Genomic DNA, 26,048 nt, shown 5'->3' on the forward strand with positions numbered 1-26,048 from the left:
CAGTGGTTACAGCAGAGGTTAGGAATACTGTGGCAAGTAACAGACCTCCTGACTCCCCAAAGCCTGTCCACTATCTACAGGGCACAAGTCAGAAATGTGATGGAATAATCCCCACTTGCTTGGATGAGTGGAGCCCCAACAACGTTCAAAAAGCTTGATAACACCCAGAACACAGCAGCCCGCTTAATTGGCACTACATCACAAGCATCCACTCCCTTCAACACTGAAGCTCAGTAGCAGCAATGTTTACTATCTACAAGATACACTGCAGAAATTCACAAAAGATCCTCAGACAGCACCTTCTAAACTCACGACCATTTCCATCTTGAAGAACAAGGGCAGCAGATATATGGAAAGACCACCATCTTCAAGTTCCCCTCGAAGCCACTCACCATCCTGACTTGGAATAACATTGCCATTCCTTCAGTGTCACTGGGTCAAAATCCTGGAGTTCCCTCGCTAATGGCATTGTGGGCCAGCTCACAGCAGGTGGACTGCAGCGGTTTAAGAAGGCAGCTCACCACCACCTTCTCAAAGGGCAAATAGGGACAGGCAAAGGGCTTTTGCCCGAAACGTCGATTTTGCTGCTCCTTGGATGCTGCCTGAACTGCTGTGCTCTTCTAGCACCACTAATCCAGAATCTGGTTTCCAGCATCTGCAGTCATTGTTTTTACCTACCTAATAGATACTGGCCAGCCAGCAATGCCCACATCCCACAAATAATAAATTTTAAAAATCACTTTGTGGAATTCTTTGTGTGTAAAATAGCCAGCTATAGCACTTAAGAGGTATTCAATCCTTTTGAATTTGGAGAAGAATAAAAATAAAATAATAGAGAACAAAAGAAACTCAGAGAATTTAAAAGGCTTAAGGGCTGGTCAATAATTTCTTACTTATAAAATCATTACATTTCAATTGCTTTATTTAATCATTTATATTTAGGCATATAGTAAGAGAAGTCAGACAATAAGCACCTCAAGCCTGTTCTGCCATTTAATTAAATCGTGGCTGATCTGTATCTTAATCCCATTTACCCACTGACATTTTGTCGCGTTAATACTCTTGCCTAGCAAGAAATCAATTAAATCAGTTCAGAAATTTTCAATTGACCTAGTCTCAGCAGCTTTCGGAGAGAAAGATCCAGGAGATTCCATTCCTCTCTGTTTGAAGAAGGGCTTCTGATTATAAGGTACTAAGACCATAAGACGTAGGAGCAGAAATGGCCATTCAGCCCACTGAGTCTGCTCCGCCATTCAATGAGATCATGGCTGATCTGATAACTCTCAACTCCACTCTACTGCCTTTTCCCTATAATCCTTGATTCCCTTACTGATTAAAAAGATGTCAATCTCAGCCTTGAATATATTAAATTACTTAACCTCTACAGTCCTCTGCACAGGCTCATTAGATTCATTATGAGAGATGAAATTCCTTCTCATCTCTGTCTTCAGTGGGTGATCCCTTACTTCCTTACACTGAGCTTCTGCCCTCTGGTCCTAGACTCTCCCATAAGGGGAAACAACCACATCGCATCCAACCAGACAAGTCCCAAAGAATCCTTTGTGTTTCAATAAGGCAGCCTTTCATTTACTTAAACTCCAGTAAGCAATGACATCACCACTGAGTGGTCTAGCTATAATTTTAACATTACGCTCCTTGCTCTAGATCCCTTACTGAAGGGAAAAATTTATCGGTGTCCACATGTCAATTCATTTAATAATATTATAACACCTTAATTAGATCACTTATTCATTTGCTATGCCTGAAGGATTAAAAGCCTTGTGTATGCAACCTGCCATCATAATTTAATCACTTGAGCCCAGCACAATACTGGTGGATCTGTACTTTTCTTTCATCTTCTTTAGTTGCTCTGAGCTGAATACTTGTGCAAGCGTGGAGTGCAGTTTGGTATGCGAATATCCACACTTGATTGTTTCTAGAGGAAATCCAATTTTTCTTCACATTTCTGATTTGGTAACCATTTTCCTCTGGTCTCTTTGAGGGATGGGAGTGCTTCATGAGCAAAATGCACTCTGTCCTGGCGAAGCTGTGATTACCCATTTTTAATTGGGCACAGGAACAGGATTTTCTATCACTTAACAATTTTATTTGGTGGTGCAGGGCTTTCGAAGCTCCTTAGAAGCATGGCAGTTTGAGAGATCGTGAAGAATTTGTACATGCTGCTGAAGAGTTTGGAACCTACCGAAAGGGGAGTGTAAAGTGTTTTCACGCATTCACATGTCTCTATTGACGTTGAGTTGTAATGTAAATGTATTTTTAGTGGAGTGAATCATCATAGGTTTCCATCCTGAAAAGTGAAGTTGATCTTTACAGTTCCCAGTCATGTGTACTTACCCATATGCATTACACTATTTTTTCAAAGTCAGAAAGCAGTATTACGCAGTGGAAAATGTAGCAAAATGTCCTCTCGGCCTGTATGGCCATCCTTTCTACTCTAAAACACATGGCTCTGGCTGATTAAACAACGGATTTAATATTTTAAAAGATCTAACCACTTGACCAATACTTTGTGCTTCCAATACTTTAAAAACTAGTCCTCATGAGTAAAAATATAACCTGTTCCCTTACATCAATTGACAGGTTTTCTGCTGTGAAACTGAAATGACCACCTTCTGTTTTATCCTTCTCTGACATACTCATTTTTTTAGATATTGGTGGACATTATTAATGCTTAGCTGAGCTTCAACTGCTATTGGGTTTCAATACAGTTGTTGTTCCATTGGTTGAGAAAGAATGACAGTTTCAAAAGTTGTTATATCAGATTGTCCTGTTGACATGATGCAAATTAATAGGATTACAAGTATTGCAAGGTTTCTTCCACTTGGAAGAATGCATCTTCTATATCATTGAAAAGAAAGCATTTGTCAGTTGGTGAGAGGTTTATTCTTCTCCTTGAAGGAATATATAGTATGTTCCATTAGTATTGCATGAAATCTGATGATGTGTACATAGTTGGTGACTGGCAATTGTGGATTCACAGGGGATATCAAGGTCACATGGGTGATTTTAAGGGCATGGTTGGCATGGAAGGTACAGCAAGCTCTGATGCATGTAGGGCGAGGTACAAGGGACCATTGATCACTGTTGGGAGCTGAGGTATTGTGTTCGAGATTTGAGACTGGTCTTCCGCACAGTCTACTCTTCATGTACTCTGGTGTGAATCGCAAACTACACTGAGTATCTCTCTCTGGTATGCAAGAGCAAAACATAGTGTGTGAAGCAACGCATGGCTCAAGTGTGCAAGCCAAAAACAAATTTGGCCTGTCATGTCTGGCATTATTCCTAAACTGAGAAGTACCTTGAACAATTACAAGCTATTAGGAGGTATTTGACAATCTGATTTTCCCATTCCATATTTAGCCTCTACTCAATGCCCTACTCTTTTGCACTGATGGACGGAACATTTATTGCCATCTAACCCTTAACAAGCAGGCATCTGATGATAGTGAGGTAAAAACAATGACTGCAGATGCTGGAAACCAGATTCTGGATTAGTGGTGCTGGAAGAGCACAGCAGTTCAGGCAGCATCCAAGAAGCTTGGTCTAGAAACCAGAAATGTTTAGTCTGTCTAAATTAATGGCATCAATTTGCTCTCTTTGAATAAATATTGCAAGTGAACTATTTTGGAGATAATGACACAAGAGTACCAGAACAAAGCAGAAACAAAATTGAGTAAAGAAAGCTTAATGGATGCAGGTTAATCTCACTGATAATTCAAAATCAAAGTGAGTACTCTCACAGTTGAGCTTCTAATTTAGAAGGGTCACAAATTCCACTGGCTAAAAGATTCTGGCAATATCTAACCCCTTACTACAGCTAGCACAGCTACATGAATTTTCACTTGTATAGCTCAAATAACTCAGCAAAATGTTTCAATGCACTTTGCATGAGTGCAAACAAAAAAAAAGACAGTAAACCACCTATGGATTGACATAAGGACAGCAAAGGAATATCTGAAAGGAGCAGGTGAGACAGAGAGACAGAATGATTTGGAGAAGGCTTTATAGGAATTAAGGGCAGAAATTCAATGATGCACAAGACACCAGAATTGGCAGAGGGCAAAGGTTTTGGGAGGGTTGGCTAGTGAAGGTTGTAGAGTTGGGAGTACTGCAATTATTCACGGATTTGATAACTGCAATAAGAATTTTAAAGGCAGGAAAAACAACAAAGGCAGAAAATAATATTTGCAAGCACAACTTTGAATGACTTACCTTCCAGCTCCCCGCAGCCAAATTCTGTAAGGCTCCTGCTGCCCCCTCAAGGGTATCTGGATTTGAGCACTCTGACAAAAGTGTGAGGTAGGGTTTGACTATTGAGGGATGCCATAGGAGCTGTATGCCCTTTGGTGGGTCTGTTGCTTCTGGAAGCGGTCCAACACCGTCCCACTAAGGAACAAAGAGGGAAAACAAATTAAATCTCCACGTAAAGTGAAGTGTCTTGCAACAATTTCTTTAGCCAGCACAGAATGTTGGCAATGCCACTGTACAAAACCCATGAATGACAGAACACCGATTTGTACCACAGCAGCTGAACATTTGGTTACAAACACAATTTGGGAGCGGAGAAGAGATAAGACACCTAATGATTTCCCAATGGGGAGAAAGAGAAATTTGGAAGTAAAATCCTGTCTGCCTAACCTTTTCAAAAAACCTCATGAGAAAACCCAGAGGAAAGGTGTTAAGATCATTTCTACTTCATGAAATAGAAATTTTCGCATCTTTTTTGCAACACTTTCCAAGTTCACATCAAGACTGTTCCATGTGGCTTTTAGCATCTCAATCAAGACCATCCATTTTACCTCAGCACCCAATTGGAACCAAGAAAGACATGCATTAATAAATATCTTATTCTGGTTTTCAAGTTACTGGCTTCCTCCCCAGTTCAGAAGACTTCATCCATTTTTGAACCTCCTGAGCTGGGTACATAGCTAGACCTTGCTCTTGTGTTTGGGTCACTGTTTGAACCCCCAACAACCACATTCCTCATTGCTACCAAACCCATGTCTCTTTTGCCACCTCCAACACCACTGATGCAGCTAAAATACGTACAAATTTCCAGTGACTTCAACCAAAATAAATAATTATGTACGTGGGAATGAGTACAAGAACAGGAGTGAACCATATAAACCATCAAAGCCTATTTTGCTATTCAATTAGATCTTCTCTGATCTGTAGCTTAACTCCAATTATCTGTCTTGGTAACTTATTTTTTCTTTATTCTTTCAAAAGATGTGGCTGCTATAGAAAAGGCCAACATTTGTACCCATCTCTAATTGCCCTTTAACTGAATGGCTTGGTGGGCCAATTCAGAGAGCTGCTAAAAGTAAATGCCATTCCTGGGGGGTTGGAAATATCATGTAGATTAGACCAGATGAGGATGATAGATTACCTCCCCTAAAAGATACTTGTGAACCAGATGAGTTTTTCCAACAATTTTTAAAAAATACATTCATGAGATGAGGGCATCACTTGTTAGGCCAGCATTTATCGGCTATCCCTATTTGCCCAGAGGGCAGTGAAGAGTCAACAACATTGCTGTGGGTCTGGAGTCATATGTAGGCTAGACCAGGTAAGGATCATTCCCTAAAGGACATCAATAAACCAGATGGGTTTTTCTTGACAATTGGCAATATATTCCTGGTCATCATTAGACTCCTAATTCCAGATTTTTATTGAATTCGAATTCTACCATTTGCAATGGCAGGATTTGAATCTATGTCCCAGAACATTACTGGATCACCTGGTTTAACAACCCAGTGATAATATCACTAGGGCATCGCCTCTCCTAATGGATAGTAGCTCAATGGTTACCATTATCGAGACTGGTTATTTTTAAAATCATAATACATATTTATTGAATTTATCATCTACCAGCTACCATTGTAGGATTTGAACAAATGGACAGTTAAGTAAAAAACGCAGAGACACTTTGCTTAACAGGAGGTTTTGGTTGTAATAACTGTACATAAAGTGCATATAAAGAAAATCTTGCGATAAACTAAGAGCGTGAAGATATAATACGAGTAATCTAGTTCAGCTGTAACTGACATGCAAAGGATTACAATGATCCCAAACATTTTTATTACATGTGTGAGGAAGTCTTCCCTGATGTCACTCCTAAACAGCCTAGCTTTAAATTGAATGCAATCTGAACGCCCCTTGGGAGATGTAAAACCTGCTGCCTTTTTGCTATCATTCATTTTACACCATCAGGCAAAGTCTATACCTATCCAAAGTGTCTGCGATAATCAGCATGCTCAGCATCTTCCCCTACAATGTGATTTATACATTCACTTGTGAATCAGACAATAACTCACCAATAACTACTTCATCTGTGAGTTATCTCAACAATCTTCCTTGCAGAAACAATCAGCACATTTCTCAGAGAAGCAGTGAGTATCTTCCACTCATGTTCACATTTTTTTAATGTGATGGGGATTTACTGTATGGAAACATTTTCATTGATAAATTTATCAGCACTCTACATTCTGATGTGTCTTTATCTTCCTCTCTCTGTAGACAATAGATGATGTATTAAAAAGAGACTCTATTCAGACAGAGAACTCAGAGGAATAGGAATGGTGCTCCCAATATAATGCAGCTGAGCAAGTCCTTACATCTTCACTTTGCCATTGCTGATCGAAGTACTGAGTCGAGGATAATAAGGCTTTCCTCATGGGGCCAGTGGAGAAGGGACAGGCAATGTGAAACTGCTAGATCAAGGGAGTCATAGGGGAGAGAGAAAAGAAGACTTGCATTTGTGCAGATCTTTCACGATCTCAGCACATCCCAAAGCACTTAACAGTCAATGATTTATTTCTGAAATGCAGTCACTGTCTTAAGAAACATTGTAGCCAAATAGTACACAACCAGTTCCCACAAAACTGACGACAAATAGTTTAAGTGAGTGATGTCATTTCACGGATATATAATGTCCATGACACCAGGCAGAACTTTCCTCTTAAAAGTAATGTCCCAGAGTTTTATTACATTCAATTGTGGGGAAAGATGGGGATTCAGTTTAACATTTTAGCTGGAAGATTACACCTCCTGAGTGCAGCACTACTATGAAGGACTACTAGCCTAGATTATACACTCAATTCTCTTAAATTGACATCTTCTGACTCAGAGGTGAGATTGCTCCTTCTGGAACGATGGCTACACCTGAGGAAAATTTCTTATCTTCTTTTGCCATTGCTTATTGCTTGTGAAGAAGAAGATAAGATTTTCCTGACTGAGAGAGTACAGCAGAAAGAGGTAACATCAAATTGCTCTGATAACAGTTAGATTAAGAACAGCATAGGCCAATTCTGCCATGTCTAGCTTGCTATAAGTCCCAGTATTTCAGCTTTCCAATAAATTTATGGACTTGAAGTGTCGCTTAATGCTTCATAAACTCTCCATTATCAAATCCTATTGCTTTTCCACGCTATCCACACCTAGCTTTCAATCAAAGTATAATTATTATTTTTATACAAAAATATACAAACTAACAGTTACTGCCACTGAATTCTGATTACTTTGTGTATGAGCAGGAACTTCCTAAACTCAGGCCTGAATTTACGTTTCAATAAATTGAACACAGTAGCTTTCCCGTTCCAATGCCATGGATTACTTTATAGTTATTCATACTTGAAATGATCCTTTGATTACCTAAGGAATTTCAATAAGGAATTTCCAGAATCTCTTATTCTTTTTAGTGCATTTTGATTTTTTTTCTCAGCCTGATCTTTATGGTTAATCCTTAGCTGCCATGAGAGGTGCTCCTTCTTGAATTACTGCATTTGATATAAGTCAGCAGCTTTCTAAACCACTTTTGAAGGTGGGCAAGAACCAATTATTTGGGCAGGGGTAGCCAATGCTTGAGGCCATTAATACTTGCAGCCATTGTGCCACTAGGTGATGATGTAATCAGGTTCGGAGATTTATCATGGTTCAGGAGTCAATAAAGTTCAAGGGCTTGGATAAAATGTGGAAACAAGTGATTTTCAGTGTCCTACTTGTTCTGAAGTTGGAAGAGATGGAGAAAGGAATCAGCACAGCCTATTGCTTCAAAGAGGAAATGTAGTAAGGCATGAAATACTAGTACCTTCGTGCCAGACAGGCTATAATCTGGATTGTCCAATTTAAAATTGGACATCTGAGTGAGGCTAGAGTCACAGGCAAGATAGAGCATGAATAGCATGTTATCATCCTTAAAGAGCATGACAGAATCAGTTAGAGTTCAGGACAATCCTTCAAAACATACCCAACAAAGAATATTTCTTCCCTTGTTGACTCAGGGGTGTCTCTCAGGGAATTAAATGCTGTGGGTTATAGTGGTGGTTGGGGTAGGGAGCAAAGCCTGGGATAAGAAATGCCTAGTCATGATATCTCAGTCACTGTCAGTGCAGGGATGACTTGTTGGAGTAGATATTCTTTTCTTGTCCATCATTTACATTGCATTTACTGCCTATCCCCAGCTCATAGAATTCCTGCAGTGGAAGCAGGCCATTTGGCCCATCAAGTCCACACCAACTCTCTGAAAGGCATCCCATCCAGACCCACCCCCTCTACTATATCCCTGTAACCCTGCATTTCCCATGGCTAATCAATCTAGTTTGCACATCCCTGGACACTATGGGTAATTTAGCATGGCCAATCCACCTAACCTGCACAGTGGACAGTGGGAGGAAACCGGAGCACCTGGAGGAAACCCACACAGTTACCGAAGAGGGGAATTAAACTGGCTCCTGGTGCTGTGACACAGCAGTGCTAACCACTGTGCCAGTGCACAGTTGCCCAGAGAAGGTGAAAAAGTGCTTCCTTCTTGAACCATGGTAGTGGCTTTGGGCTTGTGATAATGCTGTCACTTGAACGAGGTTATTTTGTCTTTGGGTTTTTTTCAAGAGAGGTCGTAAAGGCAGAGGTGCTTAAATATGTGGAAATGTCTACTTTAATAATGGCAGGGGAGTGGCCAGTTCTCCCAGTTCAGTTTTTTTTTCTAGTTTGGTTTAATTGCAGCAGAGGAGTAGCTGGCAACAGTAATAGATGCTGCTACAATGCAAGAAGGCTCCATGTTTCAGCAGATGATCCCTGACTGAGTTTTCTCTCTGAAATCTCTCCTGCCTGTAAGAACCTGTGTTGGAATTTACCTTTGCCAAAGGGTGTGTTTATGGGATATTACGGGAATTGGAACAGCTCCTTAGTTAGGTTGTTATGTCGTGCCGGTTAAGTTTTCCAATAGTTGTTATTCTAAATTCCATTTTCTTTTGCTCATATTTCAACTGTAGTGTTTAAATAAACTTTGTTTTGCTTAAAGCCGTTAGGTTTGACCAGCTGCATCACACCTGGAATATCCACGTCACATCTGCCTTTAAAATAAGAAAAAGTTAGGGTCTGGGCTACCTTCTTAAAATATTTTGAGGGGGTCTGGCCTGGTCCATAACAGGCTTTAGTGGTTAACTAAACCGAGTGGTTTGGTTGGACATTTCGGTCATTTACGAGTTAGCCATGCAGTGGTGTTGGACTGGAGTCACATACATGCCAACCTGGATAAGAAAGGCAGGTTTTCTTTGCTACAGTATTGCCATGAGCTAGCTCTGTTTTCGTGACAAAATTCTACATCACTTGAGTGGTGCTTTACAATATCCTAAAATGGTACAAGATTATATTGATTCCCGTACATACTACTGGTTAGAAGGTGTCTTTACAATGTGTAGAATCAGCTGGAGAGAGAAAGCCTGTAAAAAGCTTCATTTGCATAGTATCTTTCAAAATCTAAGGATGTCTCAAAGACCGTTAGCCCAATGAATTATTTTTGAAATATAGTCACTGCTGTTTTTAGGTAAGCACCACAGCCAATTTGCGTACAGCAATGTCCCAGACACAGCAATGATCTAAAGAAACCAGTGCTTTTATGGTGGTGCTGGTTCATAAATAAAAGCTGTTTGGGGCATTGGAGGAATGGCCCTACCCCTTGTTGAATATTGCCATTGAATCTTTTACATTCACCTGGGATAGTTAACTTCAATGCAATATGTACGAAAGTTAATTCACTTTAATATGTGAATGGCAGGAACTTAAACGTGAAAGATAAAATTGAGGATACAATGTAAGCTTTTAACATGGGGTCTAAATGATATCTGTTGCCGAGTCCAATTCTCTCCTCCCCTATAATCTCATTTCATTTGAACATTACCTTACAGTTCCCCATTACCCCATTCATGAGCAATGCTACAGGAAATTGGTTGGCAAATTTCTAATGTAGCTTATTATATCTATTCTACACCTTTAAAACAACTTCAAACATTCATTTATCCGATATCTCCATGGCACCATTATTTCAAATCTGCATCCAGTTTGAAATTCTGTTTGAGTGAGAATTCTCTTTAAAGCAGTCGCTGAATACTTGATGGCTAAGTTGTCTGAGGCATTGTCTGACATGACTAGAATTGTGGTGGGCAGGGTTGGGGAACTCAAGTCTCATCTTAAGTAAAGAATCGCTGCCTGATAAGTGGCATTGTCTTTGGTAGGAGAACAAAACAAAGAATAGCAGATGCTGGAGATCTGATACAAAACAGAAATATCTGGAGAAACTCTGGAGGTCTGGCATCATCTGGAAGGAGAAAGCAGAGGTAACATTTCAAGTTCAGACTCAAAAAGCTGACTATGCTTTCTCTCTACAGATGCTGCTAGACCGGCTGAGTTTCTCCAGCAATTTCAGTTCTGTATTTTTATTGGTAATTCCTTCCCACAAGAAACCCTTGCTTTTAATTCTCCACTATTTTTAAAATTATTTAAATTTTAAAAGGTTAAGATTTGAGGTGGAGTCCTTCTTCTGACACTCTCAGTTTATAGGATTTGTTCCAATTGGATATGAAGCAGTGTGTACTATTAATGAGCATGATGTTTGTGTTCTTTGCAACATTTATCTCAGATCTTATCTCAAAATATCCTCTGACAGCCTGTTTACAGGCAGCACCAGTACCCTCATCTGCTGTGAATACTAATGTGCTTGCTTCAAAGGCTTGATACACAGCTGTTGGTCTCTCTCTCTCTCTATCACTCTCACCTTTATCTATCACTAGCCACATTTCTTCATTGCTTTCACTGTCTTGAATGCACCCAATCCTCTTGAATACTGCAAGCTCTCTTTCCTTTTACTTATTGGCCCAATATCCTTTCACAGCAACTCAGTTTACTTTTGTACATTTGTTGGATCCTTCTCTAGTACAACAAGAACTTGCATTTCTGTCATGCCTTTAATGTAGCAAAATACCTGAAAATGCTTCATATAGGCGTATTGGCTCATAGAAAGAGAAGTGGTGACATAGTGGTAATGTCACTCTTTACCAGTCTCCAACCCCAGGTTAATGCTGTGGGGACATGGGCTTGAATCCCACCACAGCAGGTGGTGAAATGTGAATTCAATACGTATCTGGAATTAAAAGCTGGCCTCTTGACAATCCTGTAACCATTTTCAATTGTCATAAAAACCCATCTGGTGCCTGATGGCTACCATCCTTATCTGGTCAGCCTGTCTACGTGTAACTCCAGATCCATATCGATGTGGTCTCGATGTGACTGAAAATCACCATATCGATGTGATTTGTGCCCTCTGTAATGGTTCAAGCTGCTCAATTCAAATCAGGATGGGCAACAAACCCTTACCAGTGACACCCACATTCTGAATGATTGAAACAAAATCAGGTGAAGTGACCATAAATATCTGGTCAAAGAGATATGTTTTAAGGAGCACCAAGAAGTGAAGAGGTTTAGCCAAGGGACTGCAGAGCTCAGTACCCAGAGAGGATGTCAACGTAGAAGCAAAGGAAAGAAGAGAGATGCAGGAGTGCAGAGTTCAGAAGAACATTGCAAAAGTAGTGGACGGCAAAGCCACAGCGGAATTTGAAAACAAAAATGAGCCAATTCAAATCAATAAACGTGAGGTGATCATTGAATGGGACTTGTTACGGGTGGGGGTGAAGGGGAGACGAGGTGGGGGATTGGTCTTGTTTGGAAACATCAGCTTTCAAAGTGATTTCCTTATACTGAATGGGGAACTACAGATGGACAAATGATCTGTTAAATCTAGATTAGCTGAGAGTGTTCCAATTTAATCCTCAAAAGTATTCAACTTTCTCAGTGTGTTTTTCCTTGCATATTGATATTAGCTGTCCTTGGGTTTGAGAATGGTGTCTACTCAAGGTTCCTAGTTTCTGGTGTAGGCCTTCACGCGACTTAACAGGCCAATTCTCAATCCATAGATCTTTGGGCGCATGGGGCAGGACTTTTGACATACAGTTTCCCAATTAAATCACTTTCCAGCAGTGATTATGCCTTGAAGGTATTTTATTGTTTATAAAGCAATTTCAGATTTCTGGTGATCATGAAAGCTATGTAAATACAAATCTTTCTGCTTTCTTCCATTCTTTGATTTTTCTGTCAATTCTCTAAAATTGGCTCAATTATTTTTAAATTGAAAACAGGATGTATGCCTCCTATTAGTTGCTGTAGCCTGAACCGTCCCATCAAATTCAATTACAGTATAGGGACATCACTGGTCTTTAAGGTTCCTCTGGTACAGGCTAACTTAGCTATGCTGCTCAATGTCAGCTACAAGTTATGTACTGAGATGTCCTATCATGTGCTATGTTACGCCCTTACATTTTAAAAATCACCATTTTCCCTCAATTGATATTACTTTCCAGTCTTTTGTAGAAGTCCCTTTAATTTGCTCAAACAACTCTATATCAATCTGACAACTTTGCCCAAGGAGCCTACAGCAGTTGCCTGTTATTACTTTCCTCCCTGCTACTGTCACAGGTTTCCACTCGCATTACATCTAACAACCTGAGAACATGTCTGCATTGTCATTGATTCTCAGGTCCCCTCTCCTTCTCCATCTGTCACTGCTCTGTTCATTCTGAAACTTGCTGCATACCATCTAGATTTAATTTTCAGTTAATCTAACAATATCAGGCTTTATTATCTTTCTTTAGTTAGCAGTAAAATAGAATTAATTTGTCTTTGCCAATCTAACTGTCGTGTGGAGAATGTGCAAACTCAGCGATAATATCTCTGCTGCCTTACTGTCTGGATTTGATTTACTATGTGTTACAGAAAATAGATACTAGTGTCTTCTTCCAATTTTCTCTGGCGCTGTTTTGCTTAATAGATATTATTCTCCTCCTGTTTTCCATGAAAGAACCTCTTCAGCTTAGACTGTGTTGTATGCATTTTTCCTAAGCAATCTATTCAGAAATGCTAACAAACACATCTGCAGCAGGTGGTACTTGCACTGAGCATCCTGGCTCAGAGACCACTGGACCATAAGTACTCCCTGTCTTCTGTGTAAGCACTGTCCATGTATAAACACTGGCTCCTTACCAATTTGTCCTCATGAAAATGCCCTTGCTGCTTTTGTTTTTAACATTACATCTTCCTGATGAACTGTTGTTGTGGTGTGGGCTTTGTTTTTAGCAGTGTATCTATCTGATGTGGCAATGTTTATGTCAGCTCCTGAAATATAAGAACTAGGTGTGAGTAACCTGGTACTGAACGATTCAACAGATGTTTATGACAGTTCCTGATATGTACCTATATTGCAGTCACAGGCACCTCAGTTCCATTAAAAAGGGGGGTACAGTTTCATCAAAGTATCATGCTTCAAGTGGTCACTATTAAGATGGAGTCTAAAAGGGGTCCCAAATGTAAAATAGGTGTAGATACTCTTACCCACTGCTTCTGGACATGTTACAGGCTCCGTGTTTATTGGAGCGCTGTGGCGGGGGAGATAGGGAGGGTTGAGGATTGAAGTTAAATTAGACCTGACATCTCTCCTCCTAGGTCTACCGAATTTATCATCTTTACATGGGTACGTGAAGAAACTATTTATTATTCTTAGTTACTGTGCACGGAAGAATATTCTGATGAACTGGGTGTCTGAGAACCCACCGGGCTTGTTGGTATGGTGGAAATTAATTATGGAGCACATTCCCTTGAATGTTTTCACAAATATGGAGCACCACACAACAGACCTTTTTTATAAGGCATGGTAGACCTTTTTGAGTTATTTGGACACAGATCTGTCTGCTATCTTAATTAGGGGTGTTTGTTTAACCAGGATGGTTCGGTTTGCTGAGCCCTGGGGCCTGGAGGGGGGACTCCTGAATTAATACAGGTATATATATCTGTGGGCGACACGGTGGCACAGTGGTTAGCACTGCTGCCTCACAGCGCCAGAGACCTGGGTTCAATTCCCGCCTCAGGCGACTGACTGTATGGAGTTTGCACTTTCTCCCCGTGTCTGCGTGGGTTTCCTCCGGGATGCTCCGGTTTCCTCCCACCATCCAAAGATGTGCAGGGTCAGGTGAATTGGCCATACTAAATTGCCTGTAGTGTTAGGTTAGGGGTATGGGTGGGTTTCGCTTCGGCGGGTCGGTGTGGACTTGTTGGGCCGAAGGGCCTGTTTCCACACTGTAATCTAATCTAATCTAATATACAACGCTCCTGTTTTTTGTTTGGGAGCAATGTTATTTTGTGTTCTTTTGTATTTTTTTGTTGTTTTATTAGTCACGTACTTATTTATTGGTGTTGTTTTGCACATTGTTTGGTTTTGTTTTGTATTATAGGGTAGATTAGTAGTTAGTAGATAGTCGTTGTATTGTAATTTGCATTTTTAAAATTATACTGGTATTTGTTATATTTTCAATAATTTTATATTTTTATACAGTAAAAAAAAAGTTTTTTTTGCTAATAAATATACTTACAAAAAAAGGAGTCTCGATGTTCGTACCTTCTGACCACACATTATGATGCAATGATATAATGAACATATCTCTTAAAGTTATGGTACATACTAATTGTGATACTTGATACAACAACAGGTGGCACTATGGCTCATTGGTTAGCACTGCAGCCTCACAGCACCAGGGACTTTGGTTTGGTTCCACCCTCAAGTTGACTGTCTGTGCAGAGTTTGCATGGGTTTCCATTGGATGATCTGGTTTCCTCCCACAGTCCAAAATTGCCCAAAGTGTGCAGGGTAGGTGGATAAACAAGGGGAAATGCAGGGTTACAGGGATAGAGTAGGGGGAGTGGGTCTGAGTGGGATACTCTTCGTAGAGTCAGTATGGACTCAATAGACCTGTGTCCACTCGATAAGGATTCCATGAACTGTCTCACAAACCTTACAATAGGGTCTTTTCTAAGAGGTATTCAAAAGAATGTTCCTTCTCACAAAAATAGACATTAATCTAACCTTTTTTTTTGGAAAATCTGAAAAGTACTTTTTAAAAAAGCTTTTCAGAACCACAAAATGCCAGAAAGCACACCGCAAAAAAAATGAATACTTCTGAAGTGTGGCCCTTGTTTGTTTAATTCACTCATGGGATGTGGGTGTTGCTGGCATGGCCAACATTTAATGTCCATATCAATTGCCCTAGAGATGATGATGGTGAGCAATCAGTTTCAACCATTCCAACATGTGGTGCAGGCACTTCCACAATGCTGTTAAGAGATAGTTCCAGGATTTTGACTCAATGATGAAGGAATGGTGACACATATCCAACACAAGATGGTGTATAACTTGGAGGGCAATTTGTGTTGGTGATACTTCCATGTGTCTGTTGTCCCTCCAGCCAGAAGAGTTATGAATTCTAACATATAAAATGTAGCAGCTACATTGAAAACAATACATTCCTGCAGGTGGCCATGAGCCCATTACTAGATTGCCTATTTTGGTTAAGTCTTACATTTTGACCAAAGCACAAGGGAGAATGTGCCTGCTCTTCAAGATCGTGCTAAAGGAGGTTTTATATCTGTCTAATAGAGCAGATTGGGTTTCAGGGGCATTGCTCAGCTGAAATACTTCACTTTCAACAACGTAGCACTTTCTCAGTGCTCTGGGATGTCATGGGGTTGGATAAGGTGTGTTACCATCGCAACTGTTTTCTTTTCTTAAACATTTTATGTGGTGACTCAATTTCTTCCTTTAACCTTGGGAATTTGCTTCTAACAGAAGTTACCTCAGGGCTTCCTTTGAAGTCAATTGGGAATTACATGAAGGACTAGCTGATAAATTTATGTGTTGTGTGCTTTTCCTTTCAACTTGTCAATGTCCTAGCCTCACTTTAAAGACCAGACAATGTCAATGAGGATTTTTAATCAAATAGAGAGCACAAAAGTAAATCAGTTGATGTTTGTTCAAATTAATGTTTAGCTGATGGTGTCGAGTCTTGTGTGTAGTTTTGGAAAGGAAGTTCATGTTCCAGTAAATGAACAATGCAGATTCACCAGGCTGGAATCAGGGATGGGAAATAGCAGCCATGAAGAGAGACTAAAACTACAGAAGCACACAAGATTAATGGAAGTTTTAAAATTTTAAAATCCCTACAGTGTGGAAAGAAGTGATTTGGGCCATCGAGTCTGCACCAAACCTCCGAAGAGCAACCCACCCAGACCCAACCCTCCACCCTATCCCCCATAATTCTGCATTTACCCTGGCCCATATGTCCCTACAGGGACACTACAGATCATTTCTTCTGTTTGGCTACTCAGTGAGGAGGGGTCGTAAGGAGGTTGTAATGGAAAACTGTCCTTAACAGGGCAAGAAGTAGGAATATCAGAATGTCTTTATGTGGACCATTGTTACAGGCACAGCAGAGGAGAGAGCAGATATACTGAAGTATGAAAACATATAGGCCCACAGAATAGCGCTGGGCAATGTGATTTGTACTTAATTGCTACATAGAAGACCCAACATAGACGCAATTGATATGTGGCTGCCTTTGTCACTAAAAGATTCTAAATTATCCTTCAAACAACATTCACAAATCTGACTATTTGGTCATTACCATTTCTGGGTACTTATTGAGCATAATTTGTTGATACACTTTGCTACATTACAACAACTACTATATTTCAATGGCTTTAAAGGACTTTGGCATGTGTTCAGGTTGTGAAATTTGCTATATAATATCAAATCATTTGCAGTTTTAAAAATTGACATGTTAAATGTGTTAACGAAAAAATCAGCTAGTATTTTGAGGCTTGCTCAAGTTTCATGTCTTGGATATAGACAGATCCAAGGAAGTTGACTCTTTGGAAAGTAGGTGAATTGTAGATAATTTATTCAAGATTATAAAGGAGTTAGACAAAACTAATCCTGGTACATTGATTACAGTTGTAAGGACATACCACTCTATGAGCTGCTGATTATGATGAAGGCTCACCATCGTCCTCTTTAAATGGAGGAAGCTACAGGGCCTGCTTGGTCTAGTGAGGTAGAGAAGAACCACTTTCTAGTCTAACTAGAGGAGTCTCTTGCAGAGTAAAAATCACATTTTATTGTACATTAACAACACGTTGAATGTATCAGGTTACATTGCTAGACATGCTAGCTATTAGTACAGAGACTTTGAGGAGGACCAGATGTTAGGCCTCACTCTTTCAAGATCTGTTCTGCCCAAATTGCATCTTCATGAGGTTCTGCTTGCAGCACTCCTCAACATTGACCCTTTCAGACCCATACACAACAACTGCTATTGTGACAGGCCTGAAAGCTAGGAGATATACATTAAAAATCAAGAATTCAGCAACTAAATCAGGCAGACCTTTTTCATCTATATAAGGCAATACAATGGCAGAATGAATAGCTTGCAACATTATTTATGCAGATGATATTAATGAATTCAACAGTCAATTAGATGGCCTTCTGTCAGCCGTACTTCCTGTGGCTGGATTTCTGGTTTTGTGGTTATCAGTCATCCTCTGATCCCTTCTGCCTCCCCGAGTCATTATTTACAAGCTGCCCTCCAAAGACAGTTTATTGTGGATTGTTCTACCACGGAAGCTATCACAACCCTATCACATTCTCCCAAGTGCACATTTCCAACAGTCCAAAACAAGAACTTAAGCTGACTGTTTTATATTAATCCAAAATGACTCCTACTGCTTATCAGGTTGGGAACCCCACCGGCCTGATTTTTGATTAGAATCACTGAATCATGCAGCATCAATACTGGTTGTCTGTGCTTTTGTAACCTCTTTGAAAGATTTATCTCACTAGCCTTACTCCATGGCTCTTTCTCAACATCCTGCAAATCTTTTCTTTGCAGGTTTCTGAGGAACATGGTGTAAAGATAGGTCAATGCGTTTGTTCTTTTCATCTTATCCATTCCTCTTACGCAACCATAAGCAATCTTCTTAGTTCAATTTAAAAGAGACTTTAGACACAACCAAGCCACCCAGTTGTCTGCATTCCTGCATTGGCAGGTGAACTTGCAAGGAAAGGTTCTGCCAGCAATTGATTCTTCTCGAAACTATTTTTGTATTGCACCTACAAAGAAAGACAGTGTAAGAAAATTTCAAACTCATTTGCTTAAATGTGGACAGGCATCATCTTCCATTGCTATGTTATGACACCTTCTGACTCTTTTCTCCGTTGCTATGGAGATGCTATTACTGCTAATGGTAAACTCTAACATCAAGATTTGGTCTTTTGGGATTTACAAGCTAGTAGAGCTCTCCTCTCTCTCTTTCTTAAAAGTAGGAAATGATCCAGCTAACGCCTCACTTTAAATTTCTCAAATTTTGTCCGTATATCAGTTGGAACGACTTTCACAAGACTGAGGTAAGTTCAAGAGCAATCTTGCCCACTGGCACCATTCTGTTCTCCATTTTCTCTTTTTGTTTCTTGTCCTCCTCCTCTGATAAAGGCCTTATTCACAAAATGTCGACTCTCCTACTCCTCAGATGCTGCCTGAGCTCTTGTGCTTTTTCCAGCGCCACTCTTTTTGACTCTGACTTTCCAGCATCTGCAGTCCACACTTTCCCCTCCTCCTCTGAGGGATATAGCCTCCTTTTCAAAATGCCTCTAGCCTGGGTTTGATTGGACAGGTAGTGGTCACTTTCCATTACTTCCCGCTCTCCACCAGCCTACCCTCTGCTGTGGCTATTACTTACAAATGAGTCTTGATAGAGAATCTCAGGAGATTGTTCCACAGTGTGGCATATACCATAATGGTTTTTCATGAAATTACGAGTAGTGGTATTATTTATAAAATAAACTTGTAAAGCCTTGTAAAAATAACCAGGGTTGAAACAGGCAACTAAAATGGGATGACTTGGTGAGTTGCAAAATTGAAAAGTTTTTTATCCCTTGCGACGGACTTTGCAGGGATAAATGTCCACCATTTTCCACATCAGTGACTGGGCTAAAATCTTGACCATTGGCAATAACATTCCATGAGACCTTAAGACATAGGAGTCGCAGTAAGGCCATTCAGCCCATCAGGTCCATTCCGCCATTTAATCATGGCTGATGGGCATTTCAACTCCACTTAACTACACTCTCACCATAGCCCTTAATTCCTTGCGAGATCAAGAATTTATCATTCTCTGCTTTGAAGATAGTTAACGTCCTGGCCTCCACTGCGCTCCGTGGCAATGAATTCCACAGGCCCACCACACTCTGGCTGAAGAAATGTTTCCTAATTTCGGTTCTAAATTGACACCCTCTAATCCTAAGGCTATGCCCACGGGTCCTAGTCTCCCCATCTGACAGAAACAAAGTCCCAGCATCTACCCTTTCTAAGCCATGCATTATCTTGTAAGTTTCTATTAGATCTCCCCTCAACCTTCCAAACTCTAATGAATTAATTCTCAGGATCCTTAGCCGTTCACTGTATGTTAGGCCTACCATTCCAGGGATCATCCGTGTGAATCTCCGCTGGACATGCTCCAATGCCACCTTCCTGAGGTGTGGGGCCCAGAATTGGACACAGTATTCTAAATGGGGCTTAACTAGAGCTTTATAAAGTCTCAGAAGCACATTGCTGCTTTTATATTCCAATGCTCTTGAGATAGATTCCATCAACATACAGTGCTGGAGCGAGCAGTTTTGCCAAGAATTGGAGAGTTCCATCCAGCATGGAGGTTGCTTCTGATCTCAATCAGATCATAATTTCAAACAGACAGTGTCTGCCTCTTGTGGTGTCAGACTAATTCTGTAACCCTCATGCCACACATCTCCAGACAGATTCAAAACACCTCCACGCACACAGTTCATCAATACGACACATTCTAAAAATATTATTGCTGCAGAAAGTCTTTAAAATGTCACTTTGCTGTCAACTAACATAAAGGGCAGGAGCAGGTGGCAGGAAGATCAAAGCCCAATGGGAGACCAAGTAAATATTTAGCACAGTAACAAGATAAAATAGGGTGACGTTTGTCTCACAGGATCCTTTAAGGTTGTGTAGGAAAACAGCAAAGCAAGTGGGACCAGCTGAAACAATTGGTCTACCATTGTAAGCTACTGATTGTCGCTCATTTGGTAGTCCAGACAGATAAGTGCATGCCCGTCCCAGTATAGCATTGAGAGAACACTGCACTGTTAGAAAGAAAGATTTGCATTTACATTGCACCTTTCATGATCACAGAACATTTCAAAGTACGTTACAGCCGATGAAACGCTTTTGAAATGTCGCCGTACAGCCAGACACAAGATGGCCAAGTTGCACACAGTAAGTTCCCATAAACAGCAATGTGATAACAACAAGACAGTCTGATTTGTCATGTTCATTGAGGGACGAGTATTGACCAAGGCACCAGAAATAATACCCCCAAAAATGCTCTAGGACCTTTTTATCATTGACATGATGTTCCAACTGTAAAAGTGACACCTATGACACTTCAGTGTTTCCACAAATTTACAGTGATGTCAATTTTAATATCTGTGCTTAAGCTCTAAACTAGAACTGGGGTGAGAATCTGATGAGTATCTGAATGGGCCCAAACTGTCTGGAGTTTGTAAGAATGAAATGTGGTGTTATTGAAATACCCAAGATTGTGAGAGTGTACACAGACTTTAATAACCTAGAGATTCCAGAACATGTGGAACGCTCTTTTGCCATAAGGTTTTGATCATTTGAGATAAGGAAAAATTTCTTCACTACACTCTGAGTTGTGAATCTGCATTATTCTCTGTCCCGGGGGTTTTCGATGATAGATCACTGAATATATTTAAGGCTGAAAGAGACAGAATTTTGTTCTCCCAGGAACTCAAGAGATATGGGATGTGAGCAGGAAAGTGGAGTTGAGATCAACCAAGTGTACTGAATAATGATTTAACGGGAACATTCTTAAGTTTTTAGTCCACAATGTTATGGCTCAGGCAGTAGTATAACCCACTGAGCTATAGTTGATGCGTAAAGTGCTACATTGTCAATGAGATGTTAAACCCAGGTCTGATCTGCTCTTTCAGGTGAATGTAAAATATCCCCTGAGTGTTTTATTGAATAGCAGGGGAATGTTCTCCAGTGTTGAACAGTATCCATCCCTGTTTGTGGGGCCTTGCACTGTGCAAGTTATCTGCCAGATATACCACTTTACAACTGTGCTGATACTTTAAAATGACCTTACTAGCTCTTTAGGGAATCCTGAGCTTGTGAACAATGGAACATTAGTGGAAACTCTCCATTTTACTTCTTGAAATAATGGCTTGGTCGTACAGAACTTCAACATTGCTAAAAGCAGACATAAAATTTAAGCTTTTCACCTTGCATCCATCAGGACTGAAACATAAGAAAATAAACTTCTAGAAATGAAGCATCAATTTATACAGCAGTAGAGGGTGCTGATTCATTGGACAATAAGTGGCAGGAAGATCTGAAATGAATTGGGAATTTTAGTAAACTGATTATATTCAAACCAGGCACATTGACTCTGATCAACATACCAGCTCAGTTGGTTGGGTGGCTAGTTTGCGATGAGGAGGGATGCCAACTGCATGGGTTCAATTCATGCACCATGAAGGTCTCATCTTCTCAATCTCAACACTTGCCTGAGGTATGGTGACCCTCAGGTTAAACTCACCACCAATAATCTGTCTCTAATGAGACAGGTGCCCTGTGGTCCTCTGGAACTATGTTGACGTTACTAATCTAACAGGTGCCTTGATGAAAAGGTCACTTGCTGAATATACACCTTTGGTTCTGACAGGTGTCTGGTCTACCCTACAATACCCTGGGATGGGAAGGTGTCTCAAACATTTGAGCAACAGATGAAGTCAGTCATTTCATACTGCTACTTTGTACGAGCGCTAAGTTTCATTATCAGAAGGTTATCGTCAAGTCATAAGGGTGCACTGCCCACGACAGAAATTAATAATATGGTATATTGTTACAATGACGGTGTGATGACAAGCATGTAGACTGAATGTCCCAACAGCTTGAGGGCCTTATCAAACAACGTATTCCCAGGGGTATCATGTCACCCAGCCTGTGTTTGCAAAACTCAGAACATAATGTCTAATACTAGATGTGATTCTGTGATGGACAACATTTACAATGGGCTAAGTAATCATGATTGAGTAGAGAATTGCATGGAAACCAATATAAGGTTAGTGAAGAGGTCTACAGTGTGATTCATTTGCATGTGCTAGAGGCTCCACATATTCATACACATGGTCCTGTTCCTGTAGGCAAAAGGAATATGCCTCCACAAAAACGAGGAAAGGTTATTGGAGAGAGCCTAGCCCTGCTGCATCCCATGGTAAATTGCAATTCCCTTCCTAAAATTGGTTTTCTTACATTTCAGTCCCGATGAATGCAACATAAAAGCTTCAACATTTTATGTCCTTTTTTTAGCAATGTTTAACTTGTTGAAATGATGCACCAGCCACAGAAGACTGCATTGGTTTCATACTACATCTAGAACACTTGTCTCAAAATTAAATTGGCTTTATTAAGGCATGTGTTTTTTTCTTGAAAAACCTGTGTCAATCTCAACCAGCAACTCTCTCCAGTCTGGAGGACTATAGTTGAACTTTCTCATGTTGAGGGGAGCTAAGAAGCTGAGATGCAGTGGACCCTACAACTGGCAGCTGAGAGAAGATAAATGCCTGATCAATTAATTTCCATTAGGTCCATGAACACTGTATTGAACCTGATCATGGCTAATGCCAACTGGACTTTGAGGAAGATTAACACAGCATTCACTCAAGACAAACAACCCCAAACATATTTAAGTTCGATGTTTTTTCCTTTGTGCATCAAAAATCTTTTCCTAGAGTCACACACTCTACACACACAGCTACAAATCATCTCAAAACTCACTCACACACTTGCTAAAGTCAGTAAGAAGTAACTTCAAACAGGTCTTCAAAGTCATTTGTACAGTTTGAAGTTTGTTCTTTACATTTCTACCATATTTCTTTCAAATGGATTCATGCTCCCCAAGGTTCTTAACTGCCTGATGTGACCAAGTTTATGCAATGGGAGAAAATGCAAAGGATCACTCAATTCCTGCTAATCTCCATAATGATAATAACCTTGGCAGTGATTTTCAGATAACGAGAACCATTTAATTGGTCCTAATGGGAGGGGGCACAAGGTTGCTACAATAATTGCTTAGCTCATTAAAAAAAAACTGGCTCACTGAACAATTCTCCTATTGGATGGTGAGAAATAGACTTCAGAATGATCTTAGAGCAGTCGAAAGTTTGCACAGTTTGACACCATGTTGAGGTAATGCATGGATTTTAAAAGTCTGCCATTATTGTTGCACATTGTGCTCACAATAAATAAAAGGTGACTTAGAACATACTTCTGTAAAACCACCAACACCAACCCATCTTGTAACATCGTAAGGTTACTTGATTTAACAAGAAGGACAAAGCCTAGTTAATTGACTACTTAGCTGCTCAAACACTAATCACAAATTGAGTTCACCCTAAGCCAGAGATGAGTTGTCCCCACTCCTCAGACGAGATGGATTATCACCTGATTTTGACCCTTCTTTTTCTTCTTCTTCTTGCCCCAGCAACCTGAACTCTCGCTGTCTTTCCCGTTGCTGTCGCTGCACAGTAACCCATCAAATTCATCCGTGCCCATCTGTTGTCCCTGGGCTGTTTCTGCCGCCAGCCGGTAAGAAAGGTTCCTCAAGATGCAGACGCAATTCTCAATTGTCTAGGAGGAGGGAAGACAGGCCAAAATTAATAACATTGCATTATAGAATTAAAAAGCACAAGGGGCCTTTTGATTCATCACGACATCCTGACACTTTGAACAAGTTGTACAATTTGTCAATTAGCCCTGCTCACCTTGTTCTGTTCCCACAGCTCTGCAGATAAAAGGGAGGCGAAAGATGGGATCTGTTTTCACAACAGCAACTAGGACAACAATGATTCCATTTTCACATCTAACCACCTATCTGCTTCCTGCAGTATTATTTATCCATAACTAACGGCAAATGCCATAGTTTTGTTGATGCTTTGATGCAAGTTCCAACTAATTGTGTCCCAATCTGCCATTGATCATTGAAATTCAGGTTGTTAATACTGGGCAAACAAAGGCAGCATGTCCAATTATCTTCCTTTGCTGCCTCCAATCACCAAGTCACCATCACCTCATCTGGTTGATGCTGTGGTACAGGTCTCCGGTTTAGTCTCCACTGCTTATTATTACTGGTGGCAAAATTATCTGGCATTGTGGGAATGAATTATTAACCTCCAGAACAGTGTGTTGTTTTTTTGCTGTTTGGGGTTTGCATGCTGGGGTTAGTGAATGTTTAAATGAGCATACTGTGAAAATAATAATCCAACAAAATCCACTTGTCAGATCAAGGAATCATAGAATCCCTAGTGTGGATGCAGGCCATTCTGCCCATCGAGCCCACATTGCTCCTCTGAAGAACATCCCACTCAGTCCTGTCCCTCTACCCTATCCCTGAAACCCTACATTTCCCATAGGTAATTCACATAAACTACACATCTCTGGACTATTTAGCATGGTTAATCAACCTAACTTGCACATCTTTGGACTGTGGAAGGAAATCAGAGCACCCGAAGGAAACTCACGCAGAGAATGAGCAAACTGCACACAGGGATTCGCCCAGCATTGGAATTAAACCCAGATCCCTGGTTGTGAGGCAGCAGTGCTAACCACTGAGCCACTATGCCACCCATGTGAAACTGTAAATCCTGGATGAGATTTATTTCTGTGGCATGAATTCAATGCGTAGCTACCTTGCATACTTTTAAACAAAACCATACCCTAGGCTTTGGGCCATGGATCAATCACATCCCAACACTGAAGGAAAGCTTTTGAATGAATGGCATCCCTATCTCAATGTTGTTTTCTCATTTTGGAAAAAGTTTCTTTGTTGTGAGGTAAAGTTTGTTGCTTGATTATTAAGTACAGGAAAGTAAATTGCCTAAAATAGTTTGCCTATGTCATGAGTGACATCTTTCTGAATTGACATTATAGAAATAACAAGCACTAATTCTCCATCTTAGCAGTCTTCCTGTGATTAATGCGGACAGTGACTACACATTGAGTTAGACCCCATCTACCACCCCCTGAGAAAAAGAACAGGAAATGACATCGCCACAGGAAATGATGTCACCACAGAAAATGACATCACCAACCCAACAAAACCCAAACATATAAATAGAAAGCAGGAATTACCAACAGTGCTTTGCCCAGAGGCCCACTGAAGATGTTACCTAGTAGGGTGACGAAATGTCTGGAAATGAACCTTCCAGCTTAGCTAGCAAACCTTCACCCAGAACCTCAACCTAAGCTACAAACCTTCTCAAAACTCGCTAGTATTAAACTTCCTCTGACAGTTGTGATATATCAGACCATTTGAACTGGGACCTATTCACCTGACCATTTCATGCTCCCTTTGTGGGTTGATGTTCCAGGGAGTCAAGTAATGCCTTCCTCTGTCTCTATTTCAATGTGAAGCATTTATACAACCTCTTCCTTAAATTTGAGGCAGCTTGAATTTAGATCTACTACTTAAACTTGTGTTTTTGGTATTTGGAGTTCATTAGAATGATTCAAATTCTGGATCTGTTGCAGTGTGTTGCTATGCTTCACTACTTCTCTGTAATTATCTAGTAAACATATTCCAACCATTAGTTATAACCTGGTGCAACCATCTGACTATATGATAAATATTCCCTCTTGCACTGGATAGAACAGTGTGCTGGCAATCAGCTGTATGAGAGCTCACAGAACTTATAAAAGGCACAA

General features: G+C 40.3%; 1 protein-coding gene across 11 annotated transcripts in view; it reads right to left on the bottom strand.

Annotated features, from left to right (window-relative positions):
* LOC122564410 (catenin delta-2-like) overlaps positions 1-26,048 on the bottom strand; it is a 1,213,649-nt gene that overhangs the window by 64,451 nt on the left and 1,123,150 nt on the right. For all 11 annotated transcript variants that reach the window (XM_043719230.2, XM_043719228.2, XM_087978581.1 and 8 more), the window contains 2 exons: positions 23,790-23,975; positions 4,234-4,407 (listed from right to left, as the gene is read on the bottom strand). In XM_043719230.2, the coding sequence (XP_043575165.1) occupies positions 4,234-4,407; positions 23,790-23,975 (360 nt within the window). The remainder of the gene's footprint in view (positions 1-4,233; positions 4,408-23,789; positions 23,976-26,048) is intronic.

Source organism: Chiloscyllium plagiosum, unplaced genomic scaffold (genome assembly GCF_037043375.1).
Source record: "Chiloscyllium plagiosum isolate Xiang-an unplaced genomic scaffold, Cpla_swu_hap1 HiC_scaffold_34, whole genome shotgun sequence".
NCBI classification, from domain to species: domain Eukaryota; kingdom Metazoa; phylum Chordata; class Chondrichthyes; order Orectolobiformes; family Hemiscylliidae; genus Chiloscyllium; species Chiloscyllium plagiosum.